Source organism: Belonocnema kinseyi, chromosome 6 (genome assembly GCF_010883055.1).
Source record: "Belonocnema kinseyi isolate 2016_QV_RU_SX_M_011 chromosome 6, B_treatae_v1, whole genome shotgun sequence".
Lineage (NCBI taxonomy): Eukaryota > Metazoa > Arthropoda > Insecta > Hymenoptera > Cynipidae > Belonocnema > Belonocnema kinseyi.
In genome coordinates this window covers 39,674,133-39,692,293 of record NC_046662.1, presented here as the reverse complement: position 1 = coordinate 39,692,293, position 18,161 = coordinate 39,674,133, and the positions used below count along the sequence as shown (strand labels likewise).

Sequence of the window (18,161 nt, the reverse complement as noted above, 5' to 3'; positions counted from 1 at the left end):
TTGGTTGAAAGTTCAACTATTTCAGTTGCATATTTATCATTTCGAATGAAAATTTATCACTTTTCGTGGTCGAAAATCAGACTGTTTCGTTGTGTATTCATATTTTTGAAGTTTATTCTGTTTTGTTTGAAAATTCGACCTTTTGGTTTTCTATGGTAGAGAAGTTAAATTTTTTTCTGTTGAACATTAATCTTTCTTGGTCGAAAATAAAATTTTGTTACAAATTCAACTGTCTTCTAAAAAAAAAAAAAAAATCAGAATTTTCGGCTTGAAAAGGAAACTATTCGTTTGAAAATGCAACCAGTTTTTTATGAAGTTTAATATGTTTTATTAAAAAGTTCGACATTTTAGTTAAAAATTCATCTTTTATGGTAGAAGAGCAATATTTTTTGCTTGAAAGTACATCTTTCTTAGTAAGAATGAACTTTTCTGTTAAAAAAAAATTGTCCAACTTTCTTTAAATCCAACCGTTTTTAAAAATAATTAGTTAAATTGTGGTCTTTTTCAATTGTAATATTCAGTTTATAATGCGTAATTCGAAAATGTTTTACATAAAGAAATTTCCATTTAAGTTTTTTTATTTTTAAGCGTAAATTTTAATTTAAAGAATTTAAAAATTCAGTTTTGAAAACTTATAAGAATCAAAATGAAGGTTTTTTATAAAATGGAACTATTTGTACAAAAATTTCATGCAAATAGTCCACGGCCCAATTTAAAACTAAATATAGATTTTGTCAGATGTAGAAGAAAAATGTAGAAGCTTTTTAGGCATTTTGAAATGTTTCAGAAGAATAAAAAACGTTTTATAGAAAAATTGAAATTTTATTTTTATTTCGGAAAATTAATTTGAAGAGAATATTTAAAAAGATTTGCAAAATTATTAAAAATGAATTTGTAGCATTTTAAGGAAATTTTTTCAATTTGGCAGAATTTTAAAACAAATTTGTAAAACAAATTTTAGGAAACATTTGAATAATTTTAAGAGATCTTTAGAAGTACTGGAAAAAATGTTAAAATAATTAATAATTTGAAAAAATATAAAATAACATGTAATTGTTTCAAGATTGTTAAATAAAACTTTGAAGAATTTTAAGCATTTTTAAACTATTTAAAATAAGAATAAATTTTAATTTAAGAAGTGTTCAGTTTATAGAAATATCGCTCTATTAAATGATAACCTGGGTTTATATTTTTGGAAGTGATGTTGAATCTTCGAACTCTTTAATTTAAAAAATTTATATTTTTAATTTGGCAGTTTTTTGCCTTGAAAAATAAAATGTTTGTTTTCTTTATGGCAGAAAAGTCATTTTTTAAAAAATTCATCTTTCATGGTTGAAAATTAACTTTTTTGATAAAAATTCCTCTATCTTCTAAAAAATTGGAATTGAAATCTTAGGAATTTAAAGCATTTCATGTTGTATTCAGAATGGTATTAATATGAATTTAATTCAAAATAATTGATTCCCCTCTTTTGATAAAAATCACCCTTTTTCTCGTTTTTTGGGATCGTTAATTAATTAATTCTTTTTTTTAAGGTTTTTGTGCTCAGGAACTATTGAAGAGAGGGTAAAGGAGCTTCAAGAGGAAAAATTGATGTTCGCCAAAGAAATCTTTAGCGGTCTAAAGATGACTTCAACAAGATTAACTCTGAACGATTTGAAAAAGTTGTTCCAGATGTAACTTGCTGGAAGTATAGTGGTAAAAGTTAACCAAATTTTTTTAGTTTGATATGATAATTCTTAAGAAATATTTTTCTCACGAGATGATGAGCCTCTTTATATTTTCATAATATGAATAAAAGTAAGTGTTGATTATAAGATTTGAAAATAGATATAGCTTAAGTATAATTAATCTTTAGTCCCTTTTTTTTATTAAAAAAAAAATGTCTCACCCGAATCTAATTACGCCCACTTTCTTCAGTATTATATTATCAAAGATAATTTAGCACTGTCTGGGAAAAAGAATATGTTTGTGAATCTTTAAAAAGATCAAATTTTACGTCCGAAAAAGAATGTAACATGTATGTAATAGATGTTGTTTTGTTACGCCTTAGAAAAAGTGTTTTTAGTATAAAAATACTGTTTATTTTCGTATTTTTATGTTTCTATAATTTGTACGTTGAATACTTGCCTTTGTATAAATATACATTATTGCATTCCAAATTTTAAATCTAATTGTCTATTATTTTGTTTCCTAGTTACTATAATTTTACTTTTTAATTTATATTTATTTTACAGACTTAATATTTTTATTCATTACTTACAGGATATTTGTAAAAGCAGCTTTATATTACTAGATTTAAATATTAGGATGAAAACCCTCTTTTTTGTTGGAAATTAATTTCTTTAACGAAAAATTTAAGTATTATATTTTTTGTAGAAAATTCTTGTAAATTACTTGTTGAAAATTCTTTATTCTATTTTTGTGGTCTATTTTGTGGTATTTCTCATGTCTGGTTGAAAATCGAATGATTTTTTTCAAATTCTGTTTTTTTGGCACGAAAATTGAACTATTTTGTTGAAAATTAATTTTTTTTTCTGGTTGAGAATTAATTAATTAATGGTTGAAAATTCCTTTTTTTATGTTGAAATGTATATTTTTTGGTTTAAATTTAATTTATTTTCTTGTAAATTATTATTTTTTGGAAAAAAATTAATCTTGATTCATAATTTAACTATTTTGTTAAAAATTAGTTTTTTTATTAGCAATAAATAATTTGTTTAACTGAACATTTTAACTAATGCTGTTCAGTTGAGAATTTAACTATTTTGTTGAAAACTTGCCTTGTTGAAACTTCTTGTATTTTCTTAAAAACTAATATTTTTGTTGGAGATTAATTATTTTACTGAAAGTTCATTTCTTTCTTTGAAAATTTAGATATTTTGTTGAAAACAATTTTTTTTATTAGTAATTTCACTATTCAATTTTTGGTTGAAAGATGATCTTTTTTATTTGAAATTTTTATAATTTTTATACTATTTTGGTAGAAAATGTTTCTATTTTATCGAACATTCGTGTCTTTACATGGAAATTAAAGTATTTGGCTTCAAAATTAAACAATTTGGTTGATAAGTCTACGACTTTGTTTAAAAATTCTATTTTTTGAATGAATTATATATATATATATATATATTTTTTATTTTTATAAATTAGAATATTTTTAATTTAAGAATTCATTTCTTAGGTTCAAAATTAATCAATTTTGTGAAAAATTCATCCTATTGGTTGAAAGTTAAATTATTGGCTTAAAAATTTATCCTCTTTAGTATAAAAATAATATCCTTGATTAAAACTTATTTCTTTTTCTTGAAAATTCAAAAGTTTTGGTTTAATTCAACTATTTGGTTAAAAAATCATCTGTGTTTGAAAATTTAACGATTTTTTTTTTAATTTGTCTTTTTTGGAAGAAAGTTAATCTTTGTGGTTGAAAGTTTGTTTCGTTGAAAGAAAATTGAACTATTTTGTTGAAAATTAGTTTTTTTTCTGGTTGAGAATTAATTTGTTTAGCTGAACATTTAAATATTCCTGTTTTGGTTAAAAATTTCAAGAAATTTCATGCATTTTGATATTTATTTGAAAGAAAATAATTGTTCTTGGTTGAAAATTTAACTATTCTAGTTCAATATTTATAATTTTAGTTGAAAATTTAACTATTGTTTTGAAAATTCGTTTTTTTTTGTAGAAAATTAATTAATTCATTACTTTGTTTAAAATTCTTCCTTTTTTTGGTTGAAATGTATCTTTTTTAGTTTAAATTTAATTATTTTTCTTTTAAATTATTATTTTTTGGAAAAAAATTAATCTTGGTTCATAATTTAACTATTTCGTTAAAAATGAGATCAATTTTAGTTAAAAATTTATGTATTTTGTAAAAATAATATCCTTGATTAAAAATTAATGCTTTTGCTGAAAACTAAAAAATTTGTAATGATTTTTTTTATGCGTCTTTTTTGGAAAAAAATTAATCTTTCTTGTTGAAAGTTTATTTCGTTGAAAGAAAATTGTACTATTTTTTTAAAAATTAGTTTCTTTCTGGTTCAGAAATAATTGTTTTAGCTGAACACTAAAATATTCTTGTTTTGGTTAAAAATTTCAAGAAATTTCGTGCATTTTAATATTTGTTTGGAAGAAAATTTATCTTCTTGGTTGAAAATTCAATTATTCTAGTTGAATATTTGTAATTTCATTTGAAAACTTAACTATTGTTTTGAAAATCCGTTTTTTCTAGAAAAATAATTAATGTACTGCTTTGTTTAAAATTCTTCCTTCTTTGGTTGAAATGTATCTTTTTAAGTTTAAATTTAGTTTTCTTTTCAATTATTATTTTTTGGAAAAAAATTAATCTTGGTTCATAATTGAACTTTTTCTTTAAAAATGAGATCATTTTTATTTGAAAATTCATGTATTTTGTAAAAAATGAATCTTTTTGTTGAAAATTTATCATTTTAATAAAAAAAGTATCTCTTTCTTTACAAATTTAACTATTTTCTGGAAATTTGGTCCCCGGTTAAAATTCTAATTATTTCGTTGAAAAATCTCCTTTTTCGGTTGAAAATTCGTCTTTGAATTGATCTTTTTTAGTTGAAATTTGATGTATTTTGTTATAAATTGGTGTTTTTTTTATATAGAAAATTAATCTTCCTTTTTGAAAATTTAAATTATTCCAATTAATTATTTATCATTTTAGTTCAAAATTCATCATTGTAATAAAAATGTATCTCTTTGGATAAAAATTTAATTACTTTGTTGGAAAATGATATTTTTTGGTTGAAAATTAATTTTTGTTCTTGTTAATTAAATCGATTGAATTTTAGTTTAAATGTTTTTTAAATTTTGAAATTGCTTGTTTTTTGTTGTAAATTAGTCCTTTTTTCATACAGAAAATTAATTTCTTGGTAGAAAATTCAGCCATTCCCTGAAAAGATTTTATTAATTTAAAAATTCAACCTGAAAAATATATTTTATTAAAAAAAATGAATAGTTTTTAAATACGCATAGAATATTAAATATATGAAAATAAAATAAAAATGGGTATTAATTATTATTCAAATTCATGGTCTTTACGAACAAATTCAATTCAAAATTATTCGATGCTGATAATAAATTCAATAATATCTTGTAATATAATTATTTAAAGCTTCCTAAATTAATTTAAAGCATTTATTCCAAAGAAATAATTCAAAATGATTTAAAAGCCCGCTAATTTTATATTGGCCAATCTGAATTTCGAAAATGAAGGGTAGTTAATTTGGTCACGTGGTTTCGCGCTCCTCCAATCAGGCGTTTTAATTCAAAACTGTATTTTCTACCACCTAATTCTTGGAAAAGAATTGAAGCTGAAACCTAAACAAAACACGTGCTTGTCTGACGGCTGACCTCGAGAGTTAAGACACGTATGTGCCTGTTTATTTGCTCCTTGGAGGATTCTGGTGCATTTTTAATTTCCCACATTAATTTCTGAACATTGTGCATGTAAAAATGCTTACAAGGAAGAAGGCGAAGGAGGCTGCGTCCAAGTAAGAAATAATTTTATTCTGTTTTCTCTGCCATTATTTCGTTACTAAAAAGATTAGTATCCTTTTTTATTGAAAAAATAATTTTTCTTTGGAAGTGACTATAGGCTATATTTTTACGGATTTTACCATGAAACTAGCGGTATTATTCGATTTTATTATTTATATTACACATTTTTATGATTTTAACTAGTTTTAATTTTAAATTAATTTAATTCCATTTTTATTTGCGACCTTTCGGGGAAGTCCCCCATCAAAATGTCATGTGACACCTGTATAACCTTGAAGCAGACAACCCTCCTATTTTTGACGATTACGTAACATTTTTAATTTATAATTTTTCTGTACCATCAATTTTTTATATGACAATTTCTATCAAAAATATTTTACCATAAAATTTATTTCTAAATGTTTCTATATATTATTCATAGAAGAGAAAATTTACATAGAAAAACTAAATTACGTGCAAAACTTATTTTTTAGAATGCGAAAAAATTAGAATCTTTTTAGTAATTATGAAAAATTTGAAGAGATTAATTTTTTTTTAAGATTTCAGGAAAATTTTTTAATATTTTAGAAATAATCTATATTTTAAGAATAATCTTAAGTTTTGAAGATTTCAAAATGTGTTGAAAAAGAGACCATTTTTTTAATTTTTCGGGGTTACATTTTTTTGGTTTAAACGAATTACGGGAAAATTTGAAATGATCGTTTTGTGGTGAATTTCAAGAGAAAATTGAAAAAAAATTATAAAACTTTTTAAATTATTTCCTCAAATTTTTAAAAAGCGTGTAAAAAATTTTAAAGCAAAATTTTACCATATTGCATAATTAAAAAAAAATCGTTTTAAATACGTAGATTAGAAATATTAAAAAACTTGGACGTATTTCCAAAAATTTATGAAACATTCCATGAATTCTTCCAAATTTTTTATAAAATAGGCACTAACGATAATAATATAATTTAATAATATTATACTTTTCCGTAGACATTTTGTATAAAATAAACAAAAATTCTTTGTTATCTTCTACATTCTTTTTTCACACATCTGAAATATTCAAGAATATTTCCTAATTGTGTCAAAAATATTGTAAAAATGATATTTATATAAATTTAAAAACAAAGTGATAATATTTATACTCTTGTTCTTAATTCTCAAAATTTAATTTCAGCTCGAATTTAAGTGTTCAAAAACTTTGATCAAATAAATATTTATTTTAAATGTTTACATTCCACTATTATTATTATAATTTTTTATTTTTATGGTATTAAAAAAAGTTTTAAATTCGTGAATTTAAGTTATTACTTACATTAAGTAAATTCAATGTTTCATAAACTCTATTCCCTTTTTTTTATAAAGAACACTTATTTTTCCCTGTTTTCGAGAAATTTCCACTTTCTTTGGTTTTTTGCTTAAGTTTTTATTGAATTAATAAAACGCTATGAAAAACCGACTATTCTTGGATAAAAATTTATTTTATTTGGTTGATAAAACTACCATTATATTTTTGGTTTGGAATTCATGCCGTTGGGTTAAAAATGATACAATTTTGTAGAAAATTTGTTTAAATTTTGATTTTAAATTAATTTTTTTTCCCGAAAATGTAAATTTCATTTTTGGTTAAAAAATGATCTTTTTTAGTTTAAAATTCAGCTATTTGATTTAAAATTTACCCTTTATAGTTGAAAATTCGTTGAAAATACATGTACTTCGTTGATATTAATTTATCTTTTTTTTTTTTTTGTAAGAAATTAATCTGCTTGGTTAAAAAATGTACTTTTTTATGTTTACTTTAGTTAGAAATTTTTTTTTACATTTTTTAACGGAAAATGTTACTTTCATTTTTGGTTGGAAATTTATCTTTTTTAGTTTAAAATTAAATTATTTTATGGAAAACTCATTTCTTTTAGTTAAAAATTCGTGTATTTTATTGATTTGTCTTTTTTTTGGTAAAAAAAATTAATCTTCTTGGTTCAAAAATGTACATTTTGATGTAAAATTGATTTGTTTGATTAAAAATTAATCTTATTGGATTAAAATTGAACTGTTTCGCTAAAAATGACTTTTGTGTTTTTTGAGAATTAATTTTTTTTAAATTGAAAATGTAAATATTTCATTTTTTGTTGAAAATTGATATTTTAATTTGAAAATTTATCTTTGATTGAATTTCCCCGTTTCGTTCGTTGAGTTGATTTTTTTTGTAGAACATTATTCTTTTTTGGTTAAAAATTAATTTTTGTAAACTGAAATTTAATTATTCAATTTTTTCGTTAAAAACACATCATTTTTAATTTGAAAATCAATATACTTTGTTGATAACTCATATTTTTTTGTAGAAAATCAATCTTCCTGGAATTCTTCTCGTTGGGTTAAAAATTATACTCTTTTGTAGAAACTTTGTTTAATTTTTGATTTTAAATAAATTTTTTTTACTGAAAATGTTACTTTCATTTTTGGTTGAAAATTTATCTTTTTTAGTTTAAAATTAAATTATTTTATGGAAAACTCATCTCCTTTAGTCAAAATTGATGTATTTGGTTGATAATTTATCTTTTTTTTTTTTTTTGTAAGAAAGTAATCTTCTTGGTTAAAAACTACTTTTTGATGTAAAATTGATTTCTTTGAATAAAAATTCATGTCTGGTTTAAAATTGAACTATTTTGCTAAAAATTAATTTTTTGTTTATTAAGAATTAAGTTTTTTTTTCATTGAAAATGTGAATATTTCATTTTTTGTTGAAAATTGATATTTTAATTTGAAAATTTATCTTCTCTGATTGAATGTTGCACTTTTTATTTAAAAATTCGTCCTTTTATTGTTGTAGATTAATAAATTAATTTATTTGAAAATGCATCTCTTGTTTAAAATTGTACTATTTTGCTGAAAATTATAGTCTTTGTTTGGTTGATAATTGAATTTCGTCACTGAAAATTTAACTTCCATTTTTTGTTGAAAATGGATATTTTAAATCGAAAATTTATCTTTTCTAGTTTAAAATTCATGTATTTTGTTGAAAAATCGTCTGCTTTGATAGGAAATGAATCTTCTCTTTTGAAAGCTCATCCTTTTTGGTCAAAAATGCAACTGTTTAATTGATAATTAATTTCTTGGTTTAAACTATTTTGTTGAAAAATTCTTTTTTTTTGTTGAATTCGACAATTTTTCATTTAAAATTAGAACCTTTTTTATTGAAATATCAACTATCATATGTTTCTTTAGCAACGATTTTTAGTTTAAATCAACGACTTGAAATTAGTGAAAGGTTTAACATCTTTGTAAAAAATTCATTTTTTTGGTTTAAGATTCATCATTGTTGTTTAAAATTAAACTATTTTGTTGTAAATTCATTTATTTTGTTATAAATTCGTCTATTTTTGTAGAAAATTAATTTTATTTGTTGAAAATTTATCTGTTTTTCCTGGGGATTCAGCTATTTGGTTAAAAGTTCGCATTTTTTCGTTGAATTCTAATTGGTTAATTATTCGGTTTTTGTGTGTTGGAAATTAGCTTTTTCACTTTAAAATTTGACTATTTGGTTGTAAATTCGCTTTTTCGTTGAAAATGAATCTTCTTGGTTGAAAATTTATCTTTTTAGGTAAAAATTGTAACTATTTGGCAAAAAATTCAATTCTTTGGTTGAAAGTTGAATTATGTTTCTTCTCATCCATTCAGTTTGTGTTATTTGGATAAAAAATGTTACTGATATTTTTTAATTAAGAAAAAATAGAAAAAATAATTGAAACGATATTCCCACTTATGTTTCATGAAAGAGAAAACATGTTTTATGGAGAAAGCTTAAAACTTGCGAGAAATAATAATTTTGACAATATTTATAGTAATTGAATTTTATTGCTGTTGCGTTTTACCAAGGTTTTTAAAAATGTTTGAATCTTAATGAATCATAAGTGGTTTTTCTGCGAAATTATTCCCTACAAATATACTGTTTTTAATTTTTAAAATAAGTATGTAAATATTTTTTCAATTATAGTTATTTGTTTAAAACTTTTTTTCTTTAAAAAAAATTGGTTTAAAAATTTCAATCTTGGAAATATTTACTTTAAAAATTGAAAACAGAGTTGCAGACAATGTTTTCACCGAACAAATAAATAATGTATTTAAATGTAATTATTGAAAAATATGGTTAACTATCAGGAAAATTGTTATGAATTTTTAAGTAAGGAGATATTTACCGATATTAAAAAAAAATGTTTTCACTTTCGCGGATGCTAATCCACATATTTTTTCCCCTGAGGTCAAACCATTCGATTAATTTTAGCATTTTTACTCCGCTCTAACGTATAATATTTCAAATACGTCATTATTGACGATTCTTCATTTTTGAAAGACTTTTTGTTTATAATTGGTAAATTTTTTTCTGTTACAGAAAAAGTAATGCTCGACCTCCTGCCGAGACTGTTTGTGGCAGAAGGGTTCGACCTCGACTGGAAAATCTTGACTCATTAATTCAGGATCATGATTATGTCCTAGCCCCTCAAGCATATATTCCTCCAAGATATATTCCTCAAGAATCTGTTCCTCAAGAATTTATTCCTCAAGAAAATATTCCCCAAGAATTTATTCCTCAAGAATCTTTTCCTCAAGAATCTGTTCAAGAAGCTGCAGGTATTGTATTTATTCCTGATGTTCTTGTAAAAATAAAAAAATAAACGTACATAATATTTACCCAGGGTGGCCGTAGGTCAAGAAAAATATAGAAATCAGGGCAAAGTCAGGGAATTTTATTAGTCGTTGAAAAGTCAGGGATTGAAAACAAAATCTTTAAAAAATTGAGGAATTTCTGTATCAATCTGCAATCATTCGTCTGGGAACATCTTCTATAAATTTAAAATGATTGTACTATCAATGCTTTTTAATTTGAAATATCTTACATATTATTCACTTTTTTAACGTTTTCATTTTAAAATATATTAACCTTATGAATTTGAATTTCAGAAAGTTAAGAATAATCATTATTGTAAATAGTGTTTGTAACCAAATATTTGCCTTAATTTTTCAATTATCGCAAATTATTCTAAAAATCCTTAGTAAAATTTATTTCTTCTTTCAGCCTTTCAAGATGCTTAAAAAGTTTCAAAACTTGATTTCAAAATCTTCAAAAACCTCAATTTTCTTTAAAATTTTATGGAATCTATTTAAATTTGTTATCATTTTTTTTAATTCTTTTGAAGTTCTAAAAAAAAATTTAAACCATTCGAGTTTTCTCTAAAACTTTTAATAAATACTGCAAAATAAAAATAACGCGTTAAAATCTTCCGAATTATTTTCTGATAATTTTGAAAATCTTTTTAAATCTGTTTAAATATACCCTTAATATTAATTGACAAAAAACAAAGAATGATTTTTAATTTTCCAATTTTAAAATAAATATCGGTAAACTACAAAATAAAAAAATGCTATATTTAATCAATTGTATAGATCGAAGGTTAAAAAAAAATCCACGCTATGATTTTTAATGCTCTAATTTTAAGAATGAACGAACTAATTACATTTTTTTGTAATTATTTAATTTTAAGCAATTTTAGTTAAAAACATTAAAACTTGATAGATTCTTTTTTTTAATTAACACTTTTTAAACTAAAAGTTATATTCTTTTTATTTTAAATTGTCAAAAATTAATAATTGTTTGAAATCTTGTTAAATATTTTTAAAAATTATTTTCTTAAAAGAAAAATCGTTAATATTTTTTACAGGAATCTTAAGTATATTTTTTTATTATATGAAAACATATAATTTGTTAAAAAAATTTTGGAATCATTCCAAATTTTTAATTATTTTTAATCTCTTCAAAACATCTAAATATCTTTTAACCTAATCGAATTTTTTCTAAAATAATAATTTTTCTTTATTTTTATACTTCCAAATTTGTTTTTATTTTATACTCTTTTGAAGTATTTTGTAAAAAATAAGTTTTAAAACAAAAATATAATTGAAAATTTCCCCAGAAATCTTAACAAAATTTTTTCATTATCTTCAAACTTTATAAATCTGTAATGCTCAATCAATCCTGCAAAATAAAAAATAAGCCCTTAAAAGTTTCTAATTTTTTTTTTTAATTTTGGAAATCTTTCGAAATCTCCTTAAATATTCTCTTAAAATTAATTTTCGAAGATAAAAACCATTTTTCATTTTCATAAGAATCTTAAGGAACTTTTCGTATATAATTTTATTTTTAAGTATTTGGAATCTTTTGAATTATTTTTTTTAATTCTGGTAAAAACTTCTGGATATCGTTTAAATGATTCGACTTTATCCTGCCATCTTTAATAAAACCTGAAAAAAAAATTTTAAATACCCGAAAATCTTCCAGATTATTTTTTCTTTACAATTTTGGAAATCTGCTTAAATCTTTTTAAAAATAACATTAGTAATAATGAAGAGGTTTATAGAAAATATTCCAATTTTTTACTCGGAAATAAGAATTTTCAATAAAAAAGTAAATTTTCAGGTCAAGAAAATGGTTTAATTTTTCACCAACTAGTTAAATATAAATATTTATGTGAAGTTATCAAGATTAAGTTTAAACCAAAACACAACGAATTTTCTACAAACGAGGTACAGTTTTTTCGGAACGAATTAATTTTGAACTAAGAAAATTAATTTTCTACCAAAGAAGATTCAAAAATTTTTAATTAAAACAAAAAAAAATAATAAAAAAAATAAATAAAAGTTAATCTGCCTTAGTAGCAATTTCATATTTTTTTGCCTAAAAATGCAACTCTTTGATTAAAAATTAATCTTCTTTGGTTGAAGATTCATAATTATTTGTTAAAAATACATCTTTTTTCGTTGAAAATTGAACTAATTGGTTGAATATTCAACCACTTTGTTAACATATAATTTGTTTTGGGTGAAAATTTATCATTGTTGAACTATTATGTTTTAAAATTGATATGTTTTAGTGCTAAATTGGTCTTTTTGCGAGAAAATTAATCTTCTTGGTTGAGAAATTGTCCTTTTGATTTTTAAACTTATCTCTTTTGGTAATAATTTAATTGTTTGTTAAAAATCAAACTATTGCATTTTTTCTTAAAAAATCATCTTTTCTCATAAAAAATCTGACCATTTGGTTGAAAATTCGTCTTTTAGATGGAAAATTAAACTATTTGATTAACATTTTAACTATTTTATTAAAAATTAGTTTCTTTTGGTTTAAAAATTCATATTTTGATGTTACAAATTTATCTGAAATGTTTCTTCTTCTAAAATTCAACTTTTTCCATGACGTGCTTCGCTACTTAACTTTCTTCTTTGTTGAAAATTCATCCTTTTGGTTTAAAAAATTAATCTGCTTTAATGATAATTTTATATTTTTTGCCTAAAAATGCAACTTTGAAAATTTATCTCCTTCGATTGAAGATTCAACAGTTTTGTTGAAAATTCTTCGTCTTTTTTGGTTGAATTCAACTTTTTTTGATTTATTTATTTATATATTTTGTTCAAAATTAAACTAATTGGTTTAAGATTTAACCACTTTGTTACAAAATAATTGTGCTGTTAAAAATTGATATTATTCAGTTCCAATTTTGGCTTTTTGGGTAGAAAACTAATCTTGGTTTGAAATTTTTTCTTTTTTTTTTGTCAAAATAGAATTTTTTGGTTGTAAATTAACTTTTGTTGCAAATTTGTATTATCAAGTTGAAACCTCAGCTGTTTTACAAATAATTTGTTGGTCTTGTTAAAAATTTTACTTTTTGGCTGAAAATTCGTTTTTTTTTGTAAAAAAATTATTTTTTTACTGAAAATGTAACTATTACAGTTGTGGTTCAAAATATATATTTTTAGTCGTCTTTTTGTTAGAAAAATAATCTTTTTTGAAAATTTGTCTTTTTGGTTTCTAAAACTCATCTTTTTTGGTAGATATTTTATCTTTTTTTTTTGTTAAAAATCAAACTTATATTTTTTAAGAATTCAGCTTTTCTGATTAAAATTCGGTTATTTGGTTAAAAATTAATTTTTTAAGTTAAAAATTTAACTATTTGGATAATGGTTAAAGTATTTTTTTTAATATTAGTCTCTTGGTGTAAAATTCAACGGTGTTGAATTCAAAATTCAATTTGTAAATATAATTGTTTGGGTAACAATTATTTTTCATTTTGTTGAAAATTCAAATATTTAATTAAAAATTCATCTTTCTTGACTGTAAATTAGATTTTTTTTAAATTCATTTTGTTTTTATTTGAAAATTTGACTATTTTGTTGAAAATATGTTTTATTGTTTTTTTTTTAATTAATTTCTAGTTTTCAGTTGAAAATGTAACTATTCGTTTAAAAATTCATATTTTTTTAACATTCGTCTTTTTTATTTGAAAGTTCAACTCTTTTGAAAGAAATTACATATTTTTTTCTTAGAAATGTAACTATTACAGTTTTTGTAGATTTCATCTTTATTAATTAATTTCTTTTTGTAAAAATTTAATACTTTTTTGTTAAAAATGCAACTATTGCATTTTTGGTTGAAAATTTATTTTGTTGGTTGTTTAAATATTTAACTGATTTCTAAAAAAAAATGACTGGAAAATTCAACTAATTGGTTCAAAATGCATTTATTTTTTGCCAAAGTTCAATTTTTTTATTGAATTAAAACTTTCACCACTTTCTTGAAAATTTATCTTTGTAGGTTGAAAAACTATTTTGTTTACTATTAAACGATTTTGTTTAAAATTGATCACTTTTGATGTAAAGTTCAATTTTTTGTTTGTAAATACAACTTTTTGTTCAAAAATTATTGTTTCTGAAAATTGATATATTTGATTGGTAATTTATCTCTTTAATTTTAAAAGTCAACTACGTTTTTGATATTATTTTACTCTTTAGCTTTAAAGTTGAACCATTTGATTGAAAATTTAAAAAATTGATTAAAAATTCAACTTTTTTTTTTAATTTAATTATTTTGTTAATAATTTAAGTATTTTGTTTGAATATAATCCTTTTTCGTCGTGAATTGAACCGTTTCGTTGAAAATTCTTCCTTCTGGTTTGAAAATTCATCTTTTACAGCAAAAGAGTAAACTTTTTTTTGGTTTCGAAAATTCAACCATTAGGTTAAAAATACAACTATTTTCTTTGAATATTAATTATTTTGTTACAAATTTAAATAATATTTTAAATAATAATATAATATTTAATATTTTATTGAAAAGCCATACTTTTTGATTGAAAGTTCTGCTGTTTTGTCGAAAATTTTACTATTTCGTAAAAAATTACTTGTTTAAATGTAATATTTTGGTATTGAAAAGAGAACTAAAATCCTTTCTGAATATAAATTGCACTATCTTAAAACCAATTTGGTTTTTTAATTAAAAATTCATTTGTTTTAAGAGTAATTTCCTCTTTCTTGGATAAAAATTCAACTCTGGTTGAAAATAAAACTATTTTATTAAAAAGTCATACTTTTTGGTTGAAAATTCTTTTGTTTTGAAAATTTAACTATTTCGTGAGAACCTTACTTTTTGATTAAAATTTATAGTTATAGTGAATTGAAGCGTTTGGTTGAAAATTATTCCTTCTGGTTTGAAAATTCATCTTTTACAGTAAAAAATTAATCTTTTTTGGTTGAAATAAATAAAGCGCAAGAAAATAAAATTTTAATCGGAAATTTCGTTTTTATAGAATTATACTTTTTAGTTCTAAAATTCAACCATTAGGTTAAAAATTCAACAATTTGGTTATAAATACAACTATTTTCTTTGAATATTAATTATTTTGCTACAAATTTAAATAATATTTTTCAAGTAATCTTTTTTGGTCGTGAATTGAACTGTTTCTTTGAAAATTCGTCCTTCTGGTTTGAAAATTGATCTTTTGCAATAGAAAAGTAATATTTCTTTGTTGAAATTAATAAAAATGAAACATCTAAATTTTAATCTGAAATTTATTTTATTTATAGAAGATTCTATGTTAAAAATGTTGTAAGTTTCAAATGCAGGTCTTTCGAAACCAATGGCCAAGAAAAATGAAAAATTGGTCAGGAAAAATCAGGGAATTTAAAAAAATTAAGTTTACCGGCCACCCTGCTATCATAAAAGCTAATTTGCTTCTTATTTCTTAAAGATGTGCCAGAATTCGATTTTGCAATCTACGATGTACCCGAATGCGAGGAAAACTTTTCTAAAAATGCTCGCGATACCAAGGTCGATTCACTTTTAGAAAATATTGAAAACGACCTAAATCAAATCAACAAATCTAATGACATTCCAATTCGAGCCTCGGCAGCCTTTTCGCCGATTCTAGAAAGTGCTGCAATAAGCACTCAAACTCCACTGAGCCCAAAGATATTTTTCGAAAATAAACCACAGAGTACTCCTCTTGGAAATAAAAATGCTACAATCGATCGAAAAAATGCGACCAGCACCCCACTTGTGGGAAATTTTCTGCCAAAACCAATGGAGATGAGTGGTACATTTTCGCTGGGAATCCCTAGAATTCCTGATTCCCAAAGAGAAGAAAATGTTTCCCAACTGGAAGATGATTTGGATTCTAGGTGCAACAAGGCAATTGATGCGATTAGAGATATCAAAAATATTTGGGCCAATTGTGGAATTGTGGAAAAAGAAAATTCGAAGCCTATTAATACTTTCTGGATTCAGCCAAGTTGTTCGAAAATAAGTGACTTAAATAATAACATGAACAAATCGATATCGGCCCTTGAAGAGAAAAAATCGACAGATGGTAAAAATATATATTTATAAATTACAGGCCTCACAAAACCCTATTTTACCCTATATACATGCCCGGAAATTTAATTCAAAACCCGGGAATTTAGTTCTTGCAGTAAAATTCAATTTTTCATTATTTTTATAATTTTGGTAAATTTAGAAAAGTGATTAGGGACCTTACTTAAATTACGGAACAGTTGGTAAGTCAACTGAAATCTTTTTTGGATGAAAACTATTCTTTCTTAAAATTTAGCAAAATTTTTTTTTTAATTTCCCTTTTTGATTAGAAAATTCACCTGTTTTAGTATAATTTTTATTTTACTTGGAAAAAAATGCAACTGGTTGGGTGAAAATTTAACAATCTTGTTAAAAAGTCATACTTTTTGGTTAAAGATTCTACTATTTAGCAGAAAATTAACTTATTATTTACAATTTTTATTTTGGTGTTTGAAAGTGAATGGGAATTTTCTTGGGATGAAAATTGAACTATTTTTTGTTAAGGATTCTTTTTTAATTCATCTGTTTCAGAAGAAATTTCATCTTTCTTAAATAAAAATGCAACTGCTGATTTGAAAATTCAACTCTTTTTTGAAAGATTGTCTTTTTTATTTTAAAATTCACTTGTTTTAACAGAAATTGCATCTTCTTTTATAAAATTACAACTATTTGGTTGAAAATTCAACAATTTTGTTGAAAAGCCATACTTTTTTATTGATAGTTCTGCTGTTTTGTCGAAAATTGAACTATTTCGTAAAAAATTACTTGTTTAAATGTAATATTTTGGTATTGAAAAGAGAAGTAAAATCCTTTCTAAATACAAATTCCACTATCTTAAAATCAATTTGTTTCTTTAATTAAAAATTCATTTGTTTTAAAAGTAATTTCCTCTTTCTTGGATAAAAATTCAACTCTGGTTGAAAATAAAACTATTTTATTAAAAAGTCATACTTTTTGGTTGAAAATTCTTTTGTTTTGAAAATTTAACTGTTTCGTAAGAACCTTACTTTTTGTTTAAAATTTGTAGTTTTATTTTGAAAAATGAACTGAAATTTTTTTGAAAATTAAAAAAAAATGATCTGTTTTAAGAGAAATTTAATGTATTTTGCAGAAATCTGTAGGCAAAAATTTGGTAGAGAATTCAAAAATTTTATTACAAATCCTTCCTTTTTGTTCAGAAACTTGTCTTTTTGGACTGAAAATTAAAAAAAGTCAAAAGTCTACTTTTTAGTTGAAATTATTGGAAATGCCTTTATTGTTTAAATATGAAATTTTTTTCTAAAATTCTAACTTATCCATTTTTTAAAGATTGATCTTCTTTAGTTGAAAATTCTCCTATTTTGGTAAAAAAATCAAATTTTTTTAGTTTGAAATTTCATTTTTGTTGGGTAAAAATGCATCAGTTTCGTTAGATTTTTCATTTTAATAGTCTTGTTAAAAAATCAATTTTGGTCAACGGGAATCTTTTTTAGATAAAAACTTTACTATTTTTTTGACAACTTGATTTTTTAAAAATAAAAATTAACCTGCTTTAAGGAATTTAATCTTTAGTGGAAAAAATACAACTATTTGGTAGTGAATTAAATTATTTCGTTAAAAATTCATCCTTTTTGCTTGAAAAAATTCGACTTTTTGGATTAAAAATTCAATTTTTTCGTAGTATATTATTTTTTGTGATGAAGTCCATATTTGGATCTTAAAAAATAAACTGGGATCTTTTTTGGATGAAATTCAACTCTTTTTTTTAAATCCTTTTTTTTTATAAAAATTTATCTGTTTTAGCACACATTTCATCTTTCTTGGATAAAAATGCGACTATTTGTTAGAGAATTCAACTATTTTGTTAAAAATTCATTTTCTTTGGTTGAAAATATTCGTCTTCTTGTATTGGAAATTTAATTCTTTTCGCAGAAACTAAATTTTGGTTGAATATTCACATTTTGATCTTGAAACATTAACTGAAATCTTTTTCGGA

At 22.6% G+C, this 18,161-nt stretch overlaps 1 protein-coding gene across 1 annotated transcript in view; it reads left to right on the top strand.

Annotated features, from left to right (window-relative positions):
* The window catches only part of LOC117175343, an 87,692-nt gene that overhangs the window by 33,735 nt on the left and 35,796 nt on the right, over positions 1-18,161 (top strand). The window contains exons 11-13 of the mRNA XM_033365050.1: positions 1,536-1,676; positions 9,899-10,137; positions 15,585-16,202. Coding sequence (XP_033220941.1) covers positions 1,536-1,676; positions 9,899-10,137; positions 15,585-16,202 — 998 coding nt within the window. The remainder of the gene's footprint in view (positions 1-1,535; positions 1,677-9,898; positions 10,138-15,584; positions 16,203-18,161) is intronic.